Source organism: Colobus angolensis, unplaced genomic scaffold, assembly GCF_000951035.1.
Source record: "Colobus angolensis palliatus isolate OR3802 unplaced genomic scaffold, Cang.pa_1.0 Scaffold17, whole genome shotgun sequence".
Lineage (NCBI taxonomy): Eukaryota > Metazoa > Chordata > Mammalia > Primates > Cercopithecidae > Colobus > Colobus angolensis.
The window spans coordinates 13,324,609-13,348,843 of record NW_012114821.1 but is presented as its reverse complement, the minus strand read 5'-3'; the positions used below and the strand labels follow the sequence as shown (position 1 = coordinate 13,348,843).

The 24,235-nt window shown below is 34.9% G+C and overlaps 1 protein-coding gene across 1 annotated transcript in view; it reads left to right on the top strand.

The window, feature by feature from the left end:
• The window catches only part of EFR3A (EFR3 homolog A (S. cerevisiae)), a 72,179-nt gene that overhangs the window by 22,947 nt on the left and 24,997 nt on the right, over window positions 1–24,235 (top strand). Inside the window, exons 9-17 of the mRNA XM_011938167.1 lie at window positions 1,533–1,700; window positions 6,787–6,901; window positions 7,818–7,869; window positions 10,186–10,358; window positions 10,678–10,753; window positions 15,794–15,955; window positions 16,581–16,712; window positions 17,809–17,876; window positions 19,154–19,281. Of these exons, the coding sequence (XP_011793557.1) occupies window positions 1,533–1,700; window positions 6,787–6,901; window positions 7,818–7,869; window positions 10,186–10,358; window positions 10,678–10,753; window positions 15,794–15,955; window positions 16,581–16,712; window positions 17,809–17,876; window positions 19,154–19,281 (1,074 nt within the window). The remainder of the gene's footprint in view (window positions 1–1,532; window positions 1,701–6,786; window positions 6,902–7,817; window positions 7,870–10,185; window positions 10,359–10,677; window positions 10,754–15,793; window positions 15,956–16,580; window positions 16,713–17,808; window positions 17,877–19,153; window positions 19,282–24,235) is intronic.

Here is a 24,235-nt window from a genome sequence, read left to right as displayed (position 1 = left end):
GGACATATTCCTTTAGCTGATTAATAGTCCTTAAAGATTTACTGTAATCTTCATGAGAAATGTGCTATAGGATAATTTTTCTGGCAGCAAAATGTAGGGCACATTAGAAATAACAAGTTAGTGTCATTGTATCCATGAGGGAAAGAACTTGCCCTTGCATGGAAGCAGCAGGAATAACAATGTCAGGTTGATAGGATTTGATAATGGGTTAATGAGAAGAAGGGGTAGTTCAAAAATCATGATATTATACCTACATGTAACTACAAAAATGGAATAGTGCATATTAGAAATACAGAAGTTTGAAGGAGAATCTGGTTATGGTTTCTTTGCTTGAAACTCAAAGTAGATATATATTATGTAATGATATAGTCATCCCTCGGTATCTGCAGGGGATTGGTTTGAGGACCCCTGAGAATACCTAACTCTGCAGGTACTCAAGTTCTGTGTATAAAATGGTGTAGTGTTTGCGTATAACCTATACACACCCTCCCATATACTTCACATCATCTTTCGATTACTTACGATACCAACTGCAGTGTAAATGCTATGTGAATAGTTGTTACACTGTATTGCTTTTTTATTTATTTATTTTTTTATCGTGGGTTTTTTTTTTCCCAAATATTTTCAGCCCATAGTTGGTTGAATCTGTGAATCCAGAACTGGAGATATGGAGGACCAACTGTATTCTTTTGTTCTTTTATTGTCAAATAAAGGTGGGCATCTTGGATATGAATTTTCTATTTTATCTTGTAACTTAGCGAGATAAAACAGGTTATTTAATTGCAAAGTTATTTAATTGGAAATATGAAATAAAACATAGATGATACATTGAATCATCACATTGATTAATGTCTACTGTGTGTTAGGTACTGTGTGCTAGGCTCTATACATTTGAAGAGGCATTTAAACATGGCTACCTGTCCTGAAGAAGCTTGAATCAAGAGTAAAAGGCAGAAGTGAAACCCACTAATTAAAGTAAAGTGGACAGAAGCAGTGGTAGAAACATATGCAGAGAATTTATAGAACAAAAAGCAAGAGAACAAATGCAGTTAACGTGAATCTAATAAATTAGGAAGTTTCTGTCTCATAATTGAGGCATATTCTCCCTTCCTCAGTCTCAAAAGATACAAAATAAATATTTGATGCTTCTGTGAGCTATATTATATAATTTCATGGATTCTTACCCAGCGGTTAAGTTAAATATTGTCCTAGTACACATTATTGTGAACAGGTAAGATTAAATAGGTAGAAAGTTTTTGGTAATTCTTGTATGCACATACACGTTTTTTAAGGGTGGAACTAGAGATTCAAACAGTGAGTTACTCATAAATGCCCAGTGTTTGTTGGTATAATGAGGGGGCTTTCTTAATTATTTCTCATTTACTCTTTTTCAAAAAAAAGTAATAGTTTTTAAATTACTATGGATTTTTGACTAGAAAATTACAAAAACAATCTGTGGAGAAATAAGATAATTGACTTCAAATATGCAATACTAGAAACATGTATCTTCTCACATAAGTGATCCTTTATAGGTCCGACAGTGCTGGAAGTCTTCAACACCCTTTTGAAACATCTGCGTCTCAGTGTTGAATTCGAAGCAAATGATTTACAGGGGGGATCTGTAGGCAGTGTCAGCTTAAACACAAGTTCCAAAGACAATGATGAGAAGATTGTGCAGAATGCTATCATCCAAACAATAGGTGAGTACATTTCACTTTTCAAAACTGTCATGTAAAATAGTGATATACAAAGCTCTCACGTAAAGTCCTGGACTATTATAGTACATTTGTCAAAGATGAATGATAGCTTAAACTTCTGAAAATTTTATTTTCGAAAATAAGCAAGCATGAGAATGGAACAGAGAATGCTATGTTGTTCCATTAAATCTGCAGGACACGAATCCATCTACTATTAACATTTTATGGCATTTACTTTTTCATTTGCTTTTACTCTGTCTTTCCTGCATCTCTTCCTCCCTTCTCTCTCTCCCTCTCTGTTTCTTTCTCTCCCTATGTGTGTCTCTTTGTGTATGTATGTATATGTGGGAATACACACATACGCATGCATATTTTTTCTAAACCACGAGATACAAGAAGTTGCATACATCATGGCCTATTACTACTAAATACTTTGATGTATTTTTCCAAAAAATAAATGTAGTTTTTAATATAACCAGAGTTAAATTGTCAACATCACTAAATTTAACATTGATCCAGTACTTGAATCAACCTTTCATATTTCAGTTTTATCAGTTGACCCAATAATGTACTACATTGACTTTTTTTCTTGAGTACAAGATTCAGTCTAGGATCATATATTGCATTTAGTTGTAATATTTCTTTAAGTCCATTAGTCAGGAACATTTCCATTATGACATGGACATTTCTTAAGAGTAAAGTCCCCCTCCCACTTTTTTAAAAATAGTTCTTCATTTGGTTTTGTAATGGTGTTTCCTTGTGATTAAATTCATGTTAAATATTCCTAGCTGGAATACTACATACGTTGTATGTTCTTCTCAGATTAGCACATCCAGAGGTACACACTGTAACTTGCTCCTTTTTCATTAAATTAATTTTTATCACTTAAGGCATTATTATATTCCTCCACTATATGGTTTTAGTTTTTTCCATTGTAAATAATAAGCAACCTCTGAGAAGGCACTTTCAGACCATGGGGATATTCTGCTTTTCATCCAGACTTAAGGTTAGATTTAGCATTCGTTCATAATTCTTGTCTGAATTAGTCTTTACCATGATGGCTGCAAAATGATGGTTTTTAAACTCTAGCACTCCTTCCAAAACTATCAGTTGCCTCTTAATGTTCTATTGTAAGCAGGAGCCCCCTTTTCTACCTCTCTATGTATGTAAGAATGCATGTATTTGTTTATTGGTATGAACTCAATGGATTTGTATTTTCATGGTTTATAATTCATTACTATAGTTCATCATTTTGATGCTCAGATTGTCCCTGATTTGGCTCATGGGAGCTCCTTCAAGACATCCCCCAACCCCCTGAACCTTTTTTTTTTTTTTAAAGCACTGCCTTACTTGGGTAAGCTGTTCCAGACGAATTCTGTACTTTCTGCCCCAGCCGTGGAATTAGTCATTTCTCCAAAGGAGCTGTGGTTGCTTTTAGTGGGTAATAGTATTAGAGACTAATATCTGGATGCTAATATCTTGGCCTTTAATATCATATGCTTTTCTTTCTTTCTTAAATTTTCTTTTTTTTTTTTTTTGTCCTGACGATGGTCAAAGTACAAAGAGTGAAGAGCTTCCTTAAGAAAACAGCCATGAGAATTTACATTTCTGTAAATGAAGTAATCTGACTGTGTATAAATACAAATTCAAGCAAGCAAACTATTTTTCTCCTTTAACCTTTTTCTTTCAGTATTTTCTTAAGGATAGCCAGATCATATTTTAATATAACCACCTGGTTGCTATGATAATTTCACAAGTTCACAATTGTATTCCTGGGGTTTAGTACCTAATTTCTAACCTAATAATAGTTTCAATTAATAGTAGAGTCGTACATATATATCTTCTGAAACTAGGCTTATGCCTTTTATCTGGGTAATTTTTTCACTTGTGGGCTACTTATTTATAATAATCCTTTGGGATACTTAATACAGAGTTTCTCTTGGTCATCTTGTTTTAAAGTTTTATGGATATGCATACATGGATTGTGCGTCTCCATTGACACCACCTATTTATTTATTGGACATATGCATACACCATTTCTTGTACTAGGGCTTCATGATGCATGGGGCTCTCACCTTGTGGAGGCATTTGTTGATCTGCTTGGAGTGGTACCTCTATTTCATCTAGCCGCTGTCTCATCACATATCTAGAAATTGTGCCCATTAAGGAAAATACCCAGGAGTGTCTCATTCAACACACTAACACAGAGTAGGCACTCAAGATTTTGAGACTGACTGAAAAGACAAAATGTAATAAACTCCAGCGTTATCATGGAGTCATAATAAAGCATAGACATTCTAGTTATTGCTTAAAACAATTAGTATTAATGTATAGTGAACCTCGCTTCTGTGGTGACTTTTACATTTATTTGGCTTATTTATAGATTTTTTGTGATATTTGAGGATGTTAAATCAGCTAATCTTGATTTCACAGAATCGATTTAAATTGCTTTAATGACTTCTAATTAATTCAGTGTTACTGTTTCACTCTAGAATATTTAATGTATTGTTTCTTAAGTATTTTATTATAAAGTGTATATACAGAAGACTCAAGCCATATTTCTGTGATACAACACGTTCAGAATAACATGTAAGAATTTAAAAATGAGAGGAAAGAAATGCAGTGTGGCACAGTAAGATTTCTCTTTCAAAATCAAACTTTAACAAAAATCTGGTTTCCTTGATAGTTTCCTTTTTAATTTCTCAGTATTCTGGCAGTTGCCAGATCGTGTGGTTATTCCTGTCGGTGGGCCATGGAACAGGGCTGCTGTAGCTTTTGCACTTTTAAGTTATCAGCCTGTTGGCCAACTCCTCTTTCTTTTAAAATAGTGAAGAACATAGCTACCTGCTGTGTTCTTTTCTTCTGGACTCATTTCTGTTCAGTAGTTCAAATACAAACAGTAGGTATAAAGAATGAGGTGCTTTTGGTGACTCTGTCCTTAGAGCTAATCATATTGAAGACTCCTACCCAGTTTTAAGTTAAAAAAATAAAGCAATTCTAAAGTATACATTAGTTGCATTTCTTTCCTACTGTTATTATTTTTAGGTCTTTAATAGTCTTGTGTCTAATTAACATCAGATATAGTGGACTCAGTTGACCGTATGCTTGGGAGACAAAAATAAGAGTTTTTTCTTAGGACAATGGTTCTTAACTTTGTTGCACATTGAAATTACCTCAGGATCTTAGAAAAGCACTGATGCTTGGACTTCCACCCCCAGATATTCTGACTTAATTACTTTGGTATGTAGCCTATGCATCAGCATGTTAAAAGCTCCCCCAGGTAATTCTAATGTGCAGCAAAGTTTGGGAACCACTGAATTAGAGAATACTATTCCATACGTTTGAAAAACATGAAGAATGACCTTGAATCAGAGATACAAATGTTGTTGAATACAGGGAAGTATGATAGTGCTTGTTAACTCCAAACTTTTACTGTAGTTAGGTGCTGTGGTAAAGAGAAGTGCAGGGTACTTTATGTCCTTGTGGTAATAACTAACTTGTTTGAAACAGAAGGTCAGTGTCCAGTTTTCTGCAAGACTAGGAATGTATCTAGTTGCATGGAAGAACTATAGAATAATAATAATAGCATAGACTTTGGAAATAAATAACCCTTATCTCAGACCCTAATGTTAGCTGTGTAATTTTTTGGTAAGAGTTCTTAACTTCTCTAATCCTCATTTCCACAAGAGGAAACTGCGCCAAATAAGAGAACTTAGACTCATAAGGTTATTTTGAGGATCCAAGTACAAAATAGTTTCTTATTTCATAAATATGTATTCTGTAAGTGTTAACTACAGTAATATACTTTATGGAGATGGAGTCATGTTAAGGTTACAAGAGTTTTGACTGCTAATGTATGTGGTTGTGGGAAATGACTTTTACCCCTAGGTCCAATCAAAATGATGAATAGAACAGTTTGAGTTTGTATAAACAGATCATTAACTCCAGTAATAGAAGCTGAACAGTTACATTGAAAAGTCAGCTGATTCTTAAAAAATATTAAAAATGCAGAAAGTTTCTGTAATGACGACATTGAATTTTAAGAAAGGAACATAACAGCCATGATTTGATAGTCTGTTCCAATCTTTCAAAGAAATAAGAAACTTTTAAAGTGTGAGTAAATAATTAAAGGTTATAAATCTTTTGTGACCAGGAAGTATCAAAAGCTACAGCAGATAAATTTAAAATATTCTCAGAAACTAGACTGCATAAGAAAAATGACAAGTAAGTTATTTACTTATTTTTTACATCAGTTGAATTATGTATGTTGAATTAATTCACAGAGTTTGTAAACTGTAAATTTGGCTTATTATAATGACATTCAGATATTTGAGCAATCCTGGAAAACCAGAGTAGTGACTAATTATTGACTTCTTTACCAATGTGTGGCCTGATTACTGGAACAAAAATCTAGGCTCACAGTGTGCGAACTAGAGTTTCATCAGAAATACTACCAAAATATTTTTCCTTTTTTTTCTTTTCTATTTTTTTTTTTTTTTTTTTTTGAGGCAGAGTTTCGCTCTTGTTGCCCAGGCTGGAGTGCAGTGGTGCGATCTTGGCTCACCACAACCTCCACATCCCAGTTTCAAGCAATTCTCCTGCCTCAACCTCCTGAATAGCTGAGATTACAGGCATGTGCCACCACACCTGCCTAATTTTGTGTTTTTAGTAGAGATGGGGTTTCACCATGTTGGTCAGGCTGGTCTTGAACTCCGAACCTCAGGTGATCCGCCCTCCTCAGCCTCCCAAAGTATTGGGATTACAAGTGTGAGCCATCACACCTGGGCAATATTTTTCGTTTTTCTAAAACTCCAGTCAACTCAAGTCAGTGCTGGTTTGTCACTGTTATAATTATATAAAAAAGACTTTGATATATTTATCATTTTATCTATCAGTCCATTATGCACAGTTTATATTGTACCTAACTAAATGATTTTGTGCAAATGAAATTGTAATATCCTTTAATGTTACATGTAGCATACAGACTTGTCAGTGATTGTTTTACCACATGTTGAAAACTTTGGCTAAAAATAATTTTGTATTACATGGAAAAGTAGATTTTCTAAAATTTATCTTAATACTTTCATAGGATTTTTTGGAAGTAACCTACCAGATTATCAGAGGTCAGAAATCATGATGTTCATTATGGGGAAAGTACCTGTTTTTGGAACATCTACCCATACTTTGGATATCAGTCAACTAGGGTATGTTCTCAGACTGTAAATTTGAACTTAATCTTGAATTACATTTTATCCTAATGAAATCTAGAAAATGTTTAAGTTTTGTTTTTTTAAAAATCATTAGTAATAAAATTCCTATGGAAAGCAGTTAGTAGTATTATGACAGTAGATTGCTAAGCAATTGAATTAACATTTTTAGGCCTTTAGAATCATTTTCAGCTTATAAATTCTGAGATTTTTCCATCTTTAGAAATTGTTTGGCCTGGACATTGTGTGTGTGTGCATACACATTCAGGGTTAAGCTTCAAGTTTCCTGTATAAATTTTAAAAATTAGTATCAGTATATCAGAAGTAGTGGCTTATTCCTAGAATTTTAGAACTGAAAGTGATTTTAAAGATTATGTGCTCTGACCCCCTTATTTTATACATTTTATTTGGTTTTATAACATGCTAAAGTTTTTGTTTGTGAATGTTTTTGTTTTTTTAATTTAATAAGGAAGTAATAGTATCTTATTCGACTTACATTTCTTGGATGATTAATTTGTTATTTTTAAAAATTGTTCTTACCTGTTTATTCATATTTGTTAAAGAGAAATTATACTCATCAGCTATGTTTGTAGTAATTATTTTCTCCAATGTAAAATGTCTTTTAATTTGGTTTGTTTAGTTGTCTGTTTATATGATTAAATTTTCTTGTCATCACACGCATAGGACTGTTTGAGAGCCAATAACAAATTTTTTAGTTTGATATTTTTAAAGATAATAGTTTTAATTCACATGAATTTTACTTTGGCATGTAAAGTGAGCCATGACTTAAAACTGTTATAAAAATAAAATCTATTTAGCCAATAAGAATAGAATTTTAAAATCAGTAATTGGAGTAAATGAAGTAATACAAATGCTAATTAGTATAATAATTCCAGCTTTTTGTACATTTTAGGGATTTGGGAACCAGGAGGATTCAGATAATGTTGCTGAGATCTTTGCTTATGGTAAGGCATTTAAGACAAATAAAGGACACACTTCACCTTAAATTACTGTAAGCATTAATTGAATAGCTTCATGTTACAACCTTTCTTTTCTTAAGTAAGTTAAAATGTTTATGGTTAGTATTTTATTATGTTCTTCATTTTAAAGATTATCCTATAAAAAATATATTTATTTCTCACTTCTTCTGTCATTGTGTTTGATCTTCATGATGATGAAACATACAGAGGGCAGAAACTATTGCCATCTTATAGATGAGATACCTGGGCTCAGAGACTGTGAGTAGAAGGAGTTGATGAGGTCCACCAAAGTCACTGGGCTGAAAAACAGAACTCAGATTTGAAATCCAAAGTTCTTTCAACATATTATGCTAATTCTTTCTCATACTGACCAAATAATTGCTTCTGATTGGGAAAATAATTCATTAAAATGAATATTTGCCATTTAAAATTTGAAGTGGCTATCAATAGCTGAAAAGGAAAAGTATACCCAGAATGAAAGGTCCTCTGGTTATTTTCTAGCAATTGTACAACATTTGATTCAACCATTGCTAGCACATATGTATCCTTTCAAAATCAGTATTTTTTAGATTTATCCTAGAAATGTTTACTATACATGATCTCATTTTTGAAATGGACTGTCTCATACCTAAGTGCAGAAATACCTCGTATGGTTTTATTTTTTAATTCTTTTTAATTCTGTTTATGGCCCTTATCATATAGAAGTTTTGAATTCTAATATAGCCAGATTTATCAGTTTGTTCTATATGTTTTGTACTTTTTCATTTTGTATCTTATATAAGAACTCCATTCCTCGTCTGATGATATAAACACTTTTGTTTTTATTTTCTTATAGCAGTTTTAAAATTTTAGCTCTCTATATTTAGAACTTTAATCTGAAGTTTATGTTTATATGTGGTATGAATTTCCCGGATGGGTAGACATCTGTCCCACCGATTTCCCAGCTGACTTATAAAACTACCTCCATCCTATAATAAATGCCCGAATGTAAATGTTAAGTATTCCATATATGTTTATAATCCTGTAAATATGTTGAGATCTCCCACCTGCAGTTTAATTTGATCCTAAGCCTTTATTTATATTAGACAAATTCGCTAAGTAAATTATTTTGCCTTGCCATCCTGATTATACCATATAGTCAACTGAATGAATATCTGTGTGGTATGCTTAAAATGTTTAATAGCAGCTGGGCACAGTGGCTCACACCTGTAATCCCAGCACTTTGGGAGGCCGAGGCGGGTGGATCACGAGGTCAGGAGATCAAGACCATCCTGGCTAACACGGTGAAACCCCGTCTCTACTAAAAATACAAAAAACTAGCCCGACGAGGTGGCAGGCGCCTGTAGTCCCAGCTACTTGGGAGGCTGAGGCAGGAGAATGGCATAAAACCCGGGAGGCGGAGCTTGCAGTGAGCTGAGATCCGGCCACTGCACTCCAGCCCGGGCGACAGAGCAAGACTCCGCCTCAAAAAAAAAAAAAAAAAGTAAATCAAGTAACTAAGTTCAACTTCCCAAAATGAAAATGTATTCCCATTAACCAACTGCCTAATTTAAAATGAGAGAATAATTTGCAAACTTAAATTTAAAATTTGCAGGTCTTACTTTTACTGTTTGTCACCTAAGCTCCTTATATCTGTTTCGTACTAACCTTAACTTCTCTGAGCCTCAGTTTCTCCTTATGAATGAGATTCACTAGGGTCTACCTTACAGGAATATGGTGAGGACAAAGTTAATACATATGCAGTGCTTAGAATCATGCCTAACACGTGGTAAATGTATGCTGTTATTAACTTTGTTCTCCTTATGAATGATGTTTTTGTAAATTCAGCAAAATCCTACATTACTTTTTTTTCTTTTTTTGAGACGGAGTCTCGCTCTGTCGCCCAGGCTGGTGTACATTGGCGCGATCTCGGCCCACTGCAAGCTCCGCCTCCCGGGTTCACGCCATTCTCTTGCCTCAGCCTCCCAAGTAGCTGGGACTACAGGCACCCGCCACTGTGCCTGGCTAATTTTTTTTTTGTATTTTTTAGTAGAGATGGAGTTTCACCGTGTTAGCCAGGATGGTCTCCATCTCCTGATCTCCTGATCCACCCTCCTCCGCCTCCCAAAGTGCTGGGATTACAAGCGTGAGCCACCGCGCCCAGCCAAAATCCTTCATTACTTTGCACATTTCCTTTATGTCTTCTCTGCAGGCTTCTGTCCATATTTTCTTTCCTCAGTGTATGGTTCTTATAAAACAATATGAGAATGTTACAAAAAAAGGACTCGTGACAAAATTGTTTGTTTTCTTCCCGATAATCAGGTGACCTCTGGATACAAAGCAAAGACGATTGTTACTGCACTTCCAGGGTCTTTCCTGGATCCTTTGTTATCACCATCTCTCATGGAAGACTATGAACTGAGACAGTTGGTCTTGGAAGTAATGCATAATCTCATGGATCGCCATGACAATAGAGCAAAGCTTCGAGGGATCAGGTAATATGCCATTTTGAAATGGATCTAATGATAATGTTTTTAAATTGCTAAATTAGTGTATGTAAGTATTGTGATTTTTAAAAATCTAGCATGTTCAGGTTTTATTAATCCAGAATTTTATTTAATTGGTATTGAGATAATTTAATCAATATATTTTAAGATAGCAAATTTTTGGAGGGCACATATGTACTCTTCAGAAGCAATTCAGTAGTATTACAGGCTTATCAAACTCTTAAATGTAAATACAGTTTTCCATATAAGATGTGATATTGTAAATAAATGTGCTATTCATTAAAAATGATATATTGATTGTCTCTAGAATAATACCAGATGTAGCTGACCTAAAGATAAAAAGAGAAAAAATTTGTAGACAAGACACAAGTTTCATGAAAAAGGTAAGACATCTTCTAAAAAAAAAAAATGCATAGTGTAAATTACAGCCATTTGAATTGTTAGGTGGTTTTGTATTGATCTGTGACCTTGAAATGAAGCCATAGAATTTTGAAATTGAAAGACCTCAATATGCCATCAACCTCCCTCAAGTATAACATTCCTGGTGGTGTCTCCTCCAGCCTGTGTTTGAACATTGTATTGTTGGGCTGCTGTAGTAGTTCTTAATTTCTTCTCTGAGTAAAACATCTTCCTATAATTCTTGCCCTGGCAATCCTCTCCCACTGAAAAACATAGATACTGATTCCTCTTTTAGCGGCTCTTGTAGACAGCTTCAAGTTTCTGAAAATAGCTGTCACCATTGAATAAATTAACTATGGTGAGTTTTTATTGTCTATTAGGCATTGTTTTCTACACTATTTGGGATATAAAGATGAGTTGGGCAGGATCTCTGCCCCTAATAGTAGTTTTTGCTGGATTTTCATGATGATAATTTAAATTCTGTAGGTCTACTGGCAAATGGCTGAATTTAGAAAATTATGATATTTATGGTTATTTGCATATTGAGTAAACTTTCTTTGCAGTTATTATTCGTCCAAAGCTTGGGCACCTAATATTTGCCAGACACTTAGTCAACATTGAGAGATACGATAACCATGACACTGCCAGCTGCCCTTATAACGAACACAGTATTGCCAGCTAAGGGAGCCTGTTTTTAGAGGTACGAGGAACAGGAGACAGCCCCGTAGAAAGCTAGGTGCAGAGACTTGTAATCCATGTTCTTTTTTGCCTCTTTACTAGCCCATGCTTTCTCCTGACACCGTCTTTAGTGTTACTATCTGTACCTATACTATTGATTGCTGTGTTTCAAGTTAACTCCATTTTAAAACTTCATTTAAAAAATAATTTACAAAATATCACCGTTCCTAAATTAATGTGATTCACTGAGTAAAATATTTAAGTGAGGTTGGCCGGGCGCGGTGGCTCACACCTGTAATCCCAGCACTTTGGGAGGCCGAAGTGGGTGGATCACAAGGTCAGGAGATTGGGACCATCCTGGCTAACACAGTGAAACCTCGTCTCTACTAAAAATACAGAAAAAAAAAAAAAAAAAAATTAGCCGGGCGAGGTGGCGGGCGCCTGTAGTCCCTGCTGCTCTGGAGGCTAAGGCAGGAGAATGGCATGAATCCTGGAGGTGGAACTTGCAGTGAGCCGAGATTGCGCCACTGTACTCCAGCCTGGGTGACAGAGCGAGACTGTCTCAAAAAAAAAAAAAAAAATTTAAGTGAGGCTATACTGTATATCAAAAAACTGGTTAATAAGTAGGACAGATACATTAATTCTTCTCAATTTTTATTTTTTATTTCTTTATCTCATCTAACTAATGAAGTTATTCTACATAACTGAGGAACTTCAAACAATTTTTTAAAATATTTTTTATTGACAAATTATAAATATACATTTATGGGATACAATATGGTGTTTTGATTATATATATATAATGTGGAAAGTTTAAATCCAGCTAATTAACATATCCATTTTCTTGCTTACCTATCTTTTTTTTTTTATGGTGACATATTTGAAATTTACTCTCTTAGTTATTTTCAAATATACAATACACTGTTATTGACTATAGTCACCCTGCTGTGCAATACATCTCAAAACTTAACTCCTTCTGTCTGTCTGAAACCTTGTAACCTTTGATCAATAATCTCTCCATTACCCTCCTCTTTGTTCTCAGGCCCCCGCTCTTGCCAACCACCATTCTCTACTTCTGTGGGTTCAACTTTTTTAGATTCCACATACAAGTGAGATTATGCAGTATTTCTTGGGACTGACTTGTTTGACTTAGCATAACATCCTCCAGGTTCATCCATGTTGTCACAAATGAAAGAATTGTCTTCTAGTGTAAGGCTGAATAGTATTTCATTGTGTGTGTGTGTGTGTGTGTGTATATATATATATATATATACACACTACATTTTCTTTATCCATTCATCTATTGATGGACACTTAGGCTGATTCCATACTGAGGAATTGTTAATCATTACTGATATAATGAATTTTGAAACTCAATTGATAACTGATTTTTGAGTTATTGACTTTATACAATGACATTAAACAGTCATGGACATTGAGACTGGATTTGATTTTATCCATTATGAGTTATAGAAATAATACTTCTGCTGTTTATTTTGCTGGTCAACCAATTTGAAAGGCTGTAATTTAACAGCAAGATTAGACTATTATTCATGTTAGATTTTGAATCCTTAAACTGTTTTCTGAATTAGTTATTCCTCTGTTTTATAATTCAGAATAACTTTCCTTGCTAAGCATTTGTTGTCATTAATGTAAACCATTCCTTTTTGGGTCTTTCTCTTTAGAAGCAATGTGTTCACACTTTTTTTCCTTTGTCAAAATTTTATTTTTATAATTTGACACCGTTTTTCATTTACCTTCCAATTTGTTTTATCAGTAAAAATGTTTGATTTTAATATGAAAACTAGCAACTGAGAGAAGTTTCTGCAAAGAACTAAAGAAAAAAAGATGGGTTCTGTAGCCACAGGATAATGGACTGGCCTTTAGTTAAGAGAATCTTAGTTTAGCATAGACAGTATATTTTCTGTGTTAACATTGTTTGTTCAGGCAACTGTGTCCAGCCTAAAACAACTCCATCTGAATGTTTTAGGGATGTCTTATATACGGAGTCTGTTTGAAAAATGGCTCCAGGGCTGGAATCCCTTATACATTAGGAGGTATCACTTCACCTGTAATTTCCTAATGAAGTGTATTCTTCCAGAGAAAACAGCACCCACCACTGAGTCTACAACTCAGTATATAGTATATAGTTTCTCACCATGTGAAAGGGCTCTTGTTAATGTTTCACCAAATCTAGGAATTATGTAGAAAAGAGTACTTTTTATTATGAAATATAAAATATACGGAAATTATTACTTTAATTATTTTAAGGTGAACAACAGTATAAACAAAAGCATCCCACATGTTCTGTCTTCTTCATAACTCCATCCTCTCTCCTACAAGTAATCACTATCATTGCTCTGACTTTGATGGAAATTGACTCCTTCCAGTTTTTTTTACAGTTTGATAACCTAATATACATTACCTCCTTGAACTATATTGTTTAGTTTTGCCAGTTTTTGTTATTTGGGTGAAAGGAACCATACATTGTGTATTCTTTTAAGTTTAGTTTTTTTTATTCAGCTCTATTTTGGTAAAATCCGTGTGTGGCTTTAATAGTATTCCATGATACGAATATACCACAAGTTTTCTTTTGTTGGCACACATTTGAATTGTTTCCAGTTAGTGAGTGTCATGAACTGTGCTCCTGTGAACGTGCTCGTACATGTGTTATGCTGTGTATTATAACTCCCATTTCTCCAAGGCCCGTAGGAGAGGAATTGCTGAGTAATAGGTTATGTATTTTTCAGATTCACTGGATAATGCCATACCAATTTGTAAAGTCATTATACCTATTTGTATTTTTACATTACATATTACAGATTTTTTATTTCATCTAATATGGTATGTAGTAGGTAATTTTTAAAAACAAACTTACTACTTAAGGAACCTGAAGTCTAAATTCTCACATATGTATGCACCAATTTAATGTTTGTTAGTGATGTTTAGAACCATAGAATTCAAGAATATTCTTAGGTTTTGAGAGGACCCAATACATAAAGTTTTCTTTTCCCCACCCAAGTATAGAAACCGTATGTGTTTGAGAGAGAGAAAGAATGAGAGAGACAAACTCTGGATTCAAAAAGGTGGAAACCAAAATAACAACTTCAGAAATAAAGGAATCTGGAGGGTAGCTTTATATCTGTAGCCAAAAAAGGCTTACTAACACTGTACCACAGATTTATGCAGACTTAACCAGTGAGTCATTGTCACAGCTGGAGAACTACAGGCCGCCTTACTGGGATGGGACCTTAGTGCATATTAAATAGAGAACAGAGCAGAATGCGTACTTCTTACAGGCAGGCTGGCTTCAGAAGAGTCTGTGCTGCTCTTGCCCAGTTTCTTTTCCTAAAATGATCAGAAGAACCTTCTGAGAAACAGGCTTGGAATATTAAGCCTGAAGTCTCTCCACATGGGAAAAGTGAGTGTTCTTAACCCTGCCTGCACATTCTAACCACATGGGTAGCTTAATACTTGAAAAATACTGATACTTTGCCACTGGCCAGTTACATGATACTGGAGGAGGGTGGACAGTAGTGAGAAGTGGGGAGGGTAAGAGCATGGTGGTCATTTCAGTTGTCCAGTGATTGCAGTGGACAGTTAGGGTTGAGAGCTAATTGAGTTAATGTCGCCACTGTGACTGGAAATGGCATTGCACCTATATCCAGGAATGCTTTAGAAAGGAAAGGCTTTAATAATCTTTTATCATAATAATAAATAATAAATCTTTATTATAATGATCTTTACTTAGATCAGTCTAGTTTAGGGGAAGCCTCTATGCAATACCTAGGGAGTTTCTGTAACCTCTTCCCTGTTAATAGGCTTTAGAGTTGCCTTCAGAGACTCCATGCCAAAATGTAACAGAACCTGCAGATGCTCTTCTCTGTACGGCTAACCCACAGCACAGGGATTGTTCCCCAGTCAAGAGAGCCTGAGTACATTTCCTCTCAGCACAATATTCTTTATTATTGCTGAGGCTGTATTGCCAAAGTATCTCTCAGGATTCTGCCATCTGTTTCACTTTTTTTCTCAAGTCAACCCATAATTTGCTTTTGTTTTTTCAAATTACTATTAAAAAACATTTTCATCGTTAGCACAGGAACTATTTTTTACTGATTGTTTTTATTTAAGGTTTCTCTTCGACTTTAACATTAGCTTGTAGTTGTATATTAGCATGTTGACTGATACTAATAATTGGAATTTGACCATCTGATCATCAACTTAAATTTCATTTCCATGTTAAGCTATATAATAACATAGCTATACTGTCAAAGGGTATGCATGTGAAATCTGCCTTTTTTCCATTTTAAACAAAATTACCTGTTTCCTCTGCCTTTTACCCTCAGAATGGGCAACAGCTATATCGGCACATATATTTGGGTTGTAAAGAGGAAGACAACGTTCAGAAAAACTATGAACTACTTTATACTTCTCTTGCTCTTATAACTATTGAACTGGCTAATGAAGAAGTAGTTATTGATCTCATTCGATTGGCCATTGCTTTACAGGTATGCTTTCATAACCATTCACTGCAGAATACATTTTTTATAAAGCAGACACCGTCTTTGAAGTATTGCCTTTATCCAGGGACATGAGTTCTAAAAGCGAGTTGTCTAGTTGTAAATCTGAAATACTCAAGACTATGATCGCGTTCTTCATTTATTCCTTTTACATGTGTTGCATGAGCATCAACTTGTGTGCTAAATATCCTTCAAGGCCATAGGGATAGACTGTGATGAAGAGGACAGACACAGTCCCTGTACCCCTGTACCCACACTTCCTGCCCTGGGGGGATAGTCATTAAATAAGAATGACATACATGCAGTTGTTTAAGTAGAGTTGCATAAGTGTTATGTAATAGAAGGACAGTATGCAGTGGCTATATATGCGCGCGCACGTGTGTGTATGAGAACAGGAAAGGCTTTCCTAGGGAAGAGAGTTTAAGTTGAAAAATTTAACTCTCTTGTAAATGAACATTTATTTTCCTTTCAGAATTGTTTTAGAAAATAACTTCTGATAAAGTGGCATTTTTGTTAGCTTTCCAGACTACCTGCAGTTTTCCAGTGTAATCAGAGAAAATGCTGCTGAAGCATAAGAACTTGATCTCTCTGATGTGTTTGTTTCTTATTAAAGGACAGTGCAATTATCAATGAGGATAATTTGCCAATGTTCCATCGTTGTGGAATCATGGCACTGGTTGCAGCATACCTCAACTTTGTAAGTCAGATGATAGCTGTCCCTGCATTTTGCCAGCATGTTAGCAAGGTAATGTATTTAGAAAAGTCCTTAAACTTGAATTTTGTACAAAATTGCTAATTTTATTCCAATGGTGATTATTTTTAACTTTGGTGATTATGTATAATTCTGTAAAAATATACAGCCAGTAAACTGAAACTACAGCTAAAACTGTAACTACTGTTTTTATATTTTCTTAGATGAATGTTGTTTTATTATAATAGTTTAATGTAGTGGTTGAATGCAATATATGGTTTTCTTCTAGAATACCTTATGTAATTTATTCTGTGACTTTTTTCGTTTGAACCCTTATGAATCTTAGTATCTAAATTTTCTTAAATTACACTCTTTTGTTGTTTATTCTAAACTACTTGAGGCAGATCTCAAAAGCTGAATAATTAGTATGCATCTGAGAGAATTGTCCTATGTCTTTCAGATATAGTTTTCTTTAGCAGTAACTCTTTACACGGTATTTGCATGACTTAATAAACATTACAGTGCCCCCAACTTACCTAGCAGAAAAAGTCCACTTTTAAAGACATCTGTAAGAGAGAACTTTATTTTTCTTAAATTGGAAGCACATCGTTTAGTCCTTACTAAAATGTAGGCTTTTAGTGTACTCTAAGAAACAAAACTCATCCATTCATTAATCAGATATTTGAGTGAATAATTGATGCCCACCACTAGAGAATTAAGTATTACAAAAGCAGAGTACCTCTTTGCTCACAGTTCATTGGAGGAGCTAGACCACACAAGTGCCTGGAGACCTTGTACACAGGCTGCAAAAGGTAATGCAGCAGGTGGAGGATGGTGATTTGTAAAGCAATTTACAAAATATTCTTCCTTTATCATACTAGGCTTAATCAAATGTAATGTGTCATCATTTTTTGCTTTATATATTATTTTATTGTCACAGTTTTATCTGTTCAATTTTAAAAATAATAGATGTGAAAACAGAACAGACTGTACACTTGGGCTGTAAACTTAGCTTAAATTCAAAAACAGTGATGGTATTTCTTATAAATGTTTAAAGTTGTTTTGTTTTTAAGCTGTTTTCCAAATTTTTGTAGCAAGGTCCTGAGGGGTGGGATTTTTTATTTTTGTTCTGTTTTTGAATATTTTTTAGGTTATTGAAATTCGAACTATGGAAGCCCCTTATTTTCTACCAGAGCATATCTTCAGAGATAAGTGCATGTATGTTAATCTTTACGTTTTAAGGATGGGGTACTGACTTGATAAACCAATCAGTAATAATTATAAAGGAGTGAATATTGTTACAGTAATTCCTGGTGTTTTATACTAATCATCATTTTGTGTCTGTCATTTAATTATTTCCCTTGTTATAAAAGGACCTGCGCATTATGGATGTTGACTCATGCACAACATGGAAGTCAATCTTGAAAAAGTTTTTTAAGAGTAAGACTTGGCCGGGCGCAGTGGCTCACGCCTGTAATCCCAGCAGTTTGGGAGGCCGAGGTGGGTGGATCACCTGAAGTCAGGAGTTTTAGGCCAGCCTGGCCAACATGGTGAAACCCTGTCTCTACTAAAAAATACAAAAATTAGCTGGGCGTGGTGTCATGTGCCTGTAGTCTCAGCTACTCAGGAGGCTGAGGCTGGAGAATCACTTGATCCCAGGAGGCGGAGGTTGCAGTGAACCAAGATCACACCACTGCACTCCAGCCTGGGTGACAGAGCGAGACTCCATCTCCAAAAAAAAAAGAGAAAACCTACCCCACTTTTTAAAAAATGTTGGCTATGTCTCTTAAATATAGCATATTTTATGTTCTCATATGTAAATGATCAAAACTTTAAGAGAATACAGTATCCTGTTGAAGACATTCAGTAATAGGTAACTATACTCAAAATATTGTGGAAGAAAGAATGTATTAAGGAAAATCAGTGTTATTTCCTGCATTATTTCTTGTTCTCTAGAGAAAAGTATATATATGAATAATATTTTGTTTGAACTTTTGGGCTATAAAAGCAGTTTATATTGAAAGCATCAGTAAGATAATATCAAGCAGTTTGAAAGGAAGGTGAAACCTTATGTGGGTGGGCAAGTACTTCCTAACACTTAGCTGGCTGATATGGTTTTCATTAACAGTCAGTGGGCTGCATTTTTATTTTGTCTCTCAGTACACTTTTTAGTTAACATGACAATAAAAGCTACATTTAGTGTTCTTTATTATTAACAAGTGAAGATCAACAGAGTCATATAAGGCTAAATTCACTATTGGAATGTTACTGGGAGAAGAATCACTGCAGAATGGTTAATATATGGGACCTCATACTATGTGTTTTTAAAGAGCTCAAATTAGTTGCCTAAAATATACTGATTTTTCTGTTACTACAGTTTACATTGTGTTTATATTTAGAATATTGAGGCTTTTGCTCTAGAATGTTTTCCATAGTAAGTTATTTTTGCTCAGTAATTTAATACTGAATGATTGTTGCTTTGATGAAATTGGCAGGCTTCCAAAATCTTTAGAGAAGCATGAAAAAGATTTGTACTTTCTGACCAACAAGATTGCAGAGTCCCTAGGTGGAAGTGGATATAGTGTTGAGAGATTGTCAGTTCCGTATGTACCGCAAGTAACAGGTAAGAGGAGGATAATTAGAACTCTCACTTTGGTGATTGCTTATGTTATAGTAATTTTTTCATTACCCAGTTAGCAATGAAAATTAATTCTGGTGTGTGTCCTTACTATAGCCCAGCCATTTTCAAATGCCTCAGAGTATTTACTTCTGTTTTTTAATTTTGCTATTGAAAACCTTCAGTAAATCTCTAACAACATAGATATGATTTTACCACGAGCAAATCAAGTCCTTGAATATTTATTGTTATAATACTTAATTTTTATTTAATAGTATATTTTAAAGTGAGATCTTTTCTCATTAAATGATATTCTATTTATGGAAATTGATGAAAATTGTTTAATGATCAGTGATTGTTGAAGTTAATGAATTAGACAACTTTTGTTTCATTTGAAAGAGTACAGACTGTTGTTATATAAATAAAACTACAAACTTTTTGAGTTAGGGTTTTTTTTTTCTCTGTGACCTATATAGTTCCTTCTATTCTTCCCATTGCCTGAAATAATTCTGTTTGAAGGTAAAATTGCGTAGTGTCTTGTATTCAACCTTTACTGTAAAAATTACAAAGATTTTATGTCTTATGCTTTCATTTTCATTTGGTGACTCTATAAATAGTAAATTTTGTGAGTTAGTTCTTTCTTTGGGGATACCTCTGTTCTACAAGAGAACCATTTGATTTCACTTAGAAAGATTTCTGGATTAGTCACTACAAGTAGCGCAGTCTTTGTAAATGGCTTTTTTTAAACAACATGGATCCAAAATACATACATTTAGTACAGTAATAATTGTTCATAACAGTCTGAGATGTTAATGAGTGCTTTTGCATTTTCTTTTAAATTTTATGCTGTAAAAGATTGTGTTCCTCAGGAACTCCTTGAGGAAATGAAAGTGCTAAGAATAAAACATTATTAGAGCTTTATAATTTAAAAGATTAAAAAACATTTAAAATATTTTAACTCTTATAATTTGAATTTAGCTCTCTTTCCTTCAAGCAAAAAACCTCTTAAACCCAGACACAAGCACAAAGGTAAATCCAGTTGTCAGTTTGGCCTGCCCTTTCCCTCACCTGTCCTCTAGGAAAATAGCTTAATAAAATGTGCCTTTTAGAAAATGGGGCCAGTGGCCTGCATATTTTCTGTAATTAGTTTAATTATTATTTTCCTTTATCTTCCTTATAGCCATAGTTTATTTTTACCCCTGTTATTTCTCTTTACCCTGTTCCTTTAACTCTTAACAATTTTTAATGAAAGCTCTGGTACTTTTAAAATTTTTAACAAATGGTCTGACTTCCCTGATTCCTCCCACCCCTAAAAAAGATGTATTCTCTCATAATCCATCTCTGCCAATGACTGGAAGAATTCTGAATGTTTTAGTGTCTACTTAATTGTATAACTGCATAGAAATCATAGATTTTTCTGATTTGTAAAGACTGATAGTTTAGAACCTGTCTGTGGCATGAGTATCCTACCTTAATGCAGAAACAGAATAAACAGTGATATTTTATGGGATACTGAATCTGTAATTAAATTTCCTTTTGCTGTGTAACCATCAGATAATTCATTTAAAAACTTGAAGGGATTTAAGAACAATGTATTAAAATAAAAAGCAGAACATATTTAGTTTGTTGTGTATCATGCAACACCCATCATCATCACAATAGTAGCTACCATTTATTATGCACTGTGTGCTAGGCACTGTGATAAGTGCTTTGTATTCATTTTCTTATGTAATTCTCATAATGGTTCGGTGAGGAAGGTAGCATTATCTTTGTTTACAAATGAGGATAGTGAGGCTAAAATTGAATTAAATGATTAGGTGACACCACTACCAGCCTCTCCAGTTAGTTGCTTAATAAATTATTTGATTTCACTATTTTTCAGGGGCTCAAGTATTGCTCACGCATCCAGAAAGATCCAGATTGATTTTTATCATTTATTTCTCTTAACTTCTACTGGGTACCTACAATTTAATATATATCAGGCACTGTTATGACTTTCATAGGGTAGCAAGATGTTAAGATGCAATTCTTATCCTCAAGGAATACAATCTAGTGGGAAAAGCAGATGAATGATTGAAACACAATGATAACTGGATCTAGAGGAAGAATGATGATCTACCTAAAGTTTATTGAACTATTGATGCCTGGCATCATAATAATGTGGTTGATAAATGTTAGCAGATTATTGTATTTTACTTTAATCAACTTAGAATTCGAATGAATAGTGTATGTTTAGGCCTGTGCCGAGTACTGCTTTATGAGGGGAAAACAGTAGTGTCCCCCATCTGAATCATTCAGAGGTATCAGTGGCTTCAGTCAACTCATACAGTTATTTAAATATTAAGTGAGCACCTCCAGTGTGCCAGCTGCTGTGCAAGCAAAAGCCAGAATGAACAAGACAGGTAGGTCCCTACTTTCACAGAGCTCACAGTCTCTCTTAAATGTATTGTTTACTTGAACCACAAAACACAGCAGATGATTGGTATTATTCTAGGTGCATAGGAAATAAGTTAATTTCATTATATAATTTTTCCCTAAGAAGATAAATAACCAGGCAATTGTAATATGACTATACAGCTATGATTAGGGACATTTTGGGTCCTCCAATAGCAGGTAAAAATATTTAATCCAGGTTTGGCAGGCCAAGGATGTCTTCCAGAGGAAAAAGCCTCTAAGCTGAGCTTGAAACAGGTGTTAGGCAAGTGAACTGTGCTTCATATGGTAGTAATAACATGTGTGAAGGAATGAGGTAGGCAAGAACAGGATTTGTTCTGTGAATTAACACAGAGTGATGACAGACTTCAGGGAGTGGAGGTAGGAATTGTAAAGCAAGGTGAACTAGTTTAAACTCTGTTCTGAAGGCAGTGGGGAAGCATGAGTGATTTTAATCAGAGGATAACATGATCAGAGTTGCATTTTAGAAATAGTACTTTGGTTGTAATTTTGCAAACTGGGGATGGGGTGACTATTTATTTTGATGGCATGTTAGTCATCCTTAGGAGAAATGACAGTGGCCCATAATAAAGAGGCATCAGTGAGAATATTGATTGATATGGAGAGACAAGGAGAAAGCCAGGGATTTTGTCCAGGTTTCTGGCTTGGGCGCTTCAGTGGATGGTGTAAAACTGAGAGGACACATAGGATTTACTTACCATTTCATTTGCTTGTTTTTTTGTGTATGTTTTGTTTTTCTCGCAGGGATGAGAGATAAAGCTGGTGTATTAGTCCATTTTCACGCTGCTGATAGAGACATACCAGAGACTGGGCAATTTACAAAAGAAAGAGGTTTAATTAGACTTACAGTTCCACATGGCTGGGGAAGGTCTCACAATCATGGCAGAGGGTGAAAGACACTTCTTACATGGCAGTGGCAACGGAGAATGAGGAAGAAGCAAAAGCAGAAACCCCTGATAAACCGATCAGATCTCATGAGACTTATTCACTATCACGAGAATAATGTGGGAAAGACCAACCCTCATGATTCAGTTACTTCCCTCTGGGTCCCTCCCACAACAGGTGGGAATTCTTGAGATGCAATTCAAGTTGAGACTTGGGTGGGGACACAGCCAAACCATATCAGCTGGGCTCAATGAGGAAGGAAAGAAGTACATATTTCAGCTGAAACTCTCTATAAGTAGTTTTGAATCTGGGGTGGTAGAAGGATAGAGTTTTTGTTAACAGAAATAAATAGGAAAAAGTGGCTGGTTTTGGAGATAATCCTCTTGTTGAGTATCTTTGACAGTGGAGCATGCAAGTAAAGTAGCTTGAGGCAGTTAGGAGTTAGGACTGGGTTTTGTGTGAGGGTTAGGAGGTTATAATGAAAATTTTGAAACAAGCAATATAGGGGATTTTGCTAAAGCCTTCAGGGAGGATGACGTCTCACAGTGAAGGCATGGAGATAAAGAGGATGGAATGGCTTTAGACAGTTCTCTTTTCCTGAGGAGAGGCTGTGTTGGGAAGGAACGGAAAGCCCCAAAGCTGAAAGTCTCAAGAATGTGAAAGGAAAGTAAGGTAATGTTGGAATGTGGGTGCTAGGAGGTTGGGGGGTGAGAAGGCAGCTATAGAGGAGCTTCCAAAAAGGGAAAGGTAACTTGGCACAAATTGCTGAAGCTTCAGAGAAGTAGAAAATTGATTAAGACCTTTCTTTGGATTTTCCTGGAAGGTGATTATTGATCACCTTTGAGACAACACTATATTTCCTTTTTGTTCTCAATGATTTTGCCGCTCAGGGACCCCTTTCTGGCCCCCATACTTCTCTTTTCTTTTTGTATTATTGGCTTCAACATGACTCTCTTTCTGCAACCCCTCAGCTTTCATAAATTAACCCAGAAATTCTTTTATAGCCTCCTTTGAGAGAAGTCCTTAGTTTTACTTCCGGAGAGACCTTGAAAGTTAATGTACCTAGATGCTATAAGCAGATCAGCAGGGATGACCGCATACTGCCTTGTGGCAATTCCATTGATGTGTTTATGTCCAGTTACTTATATCAAAGCATATGATTATGAAGGAAAAACAAAAAATACAGGGTCTAGGTTAACTCAGCAGTAGCCACATGCAGGATATAAAATATTCTCATCCTGAAAATTCTTGCAAAACCATGTGTCCTGTTTTGTTGCAGTTGAGTATGTACTGATTCTGTACCTTCAGCCTTCATGCAGTAGAACCTGAGTGACTTTTGTATGGTTGATTCAAAACCCAGAGTCTCACTGAATTTCATGCATGGATATATAGGTCAGACATCAATGTACATGACAGTAGTGCAAGGCTGAAGGATGATGGAAGGGAACTTCTTTAATAACCGATAGTAAGTTTTTGTAGCTCAGAAGAAAGAGGGACAAGTAGAAATAATTGGAGTAATATTTAACACTTAAGGAAGCGATGTGATGTTCAAATAGGCCTTGAAAGATAAGAATCTCTATAGTGAGGAGGATGGCAAAGAAGGACAGATAACGACATGTTT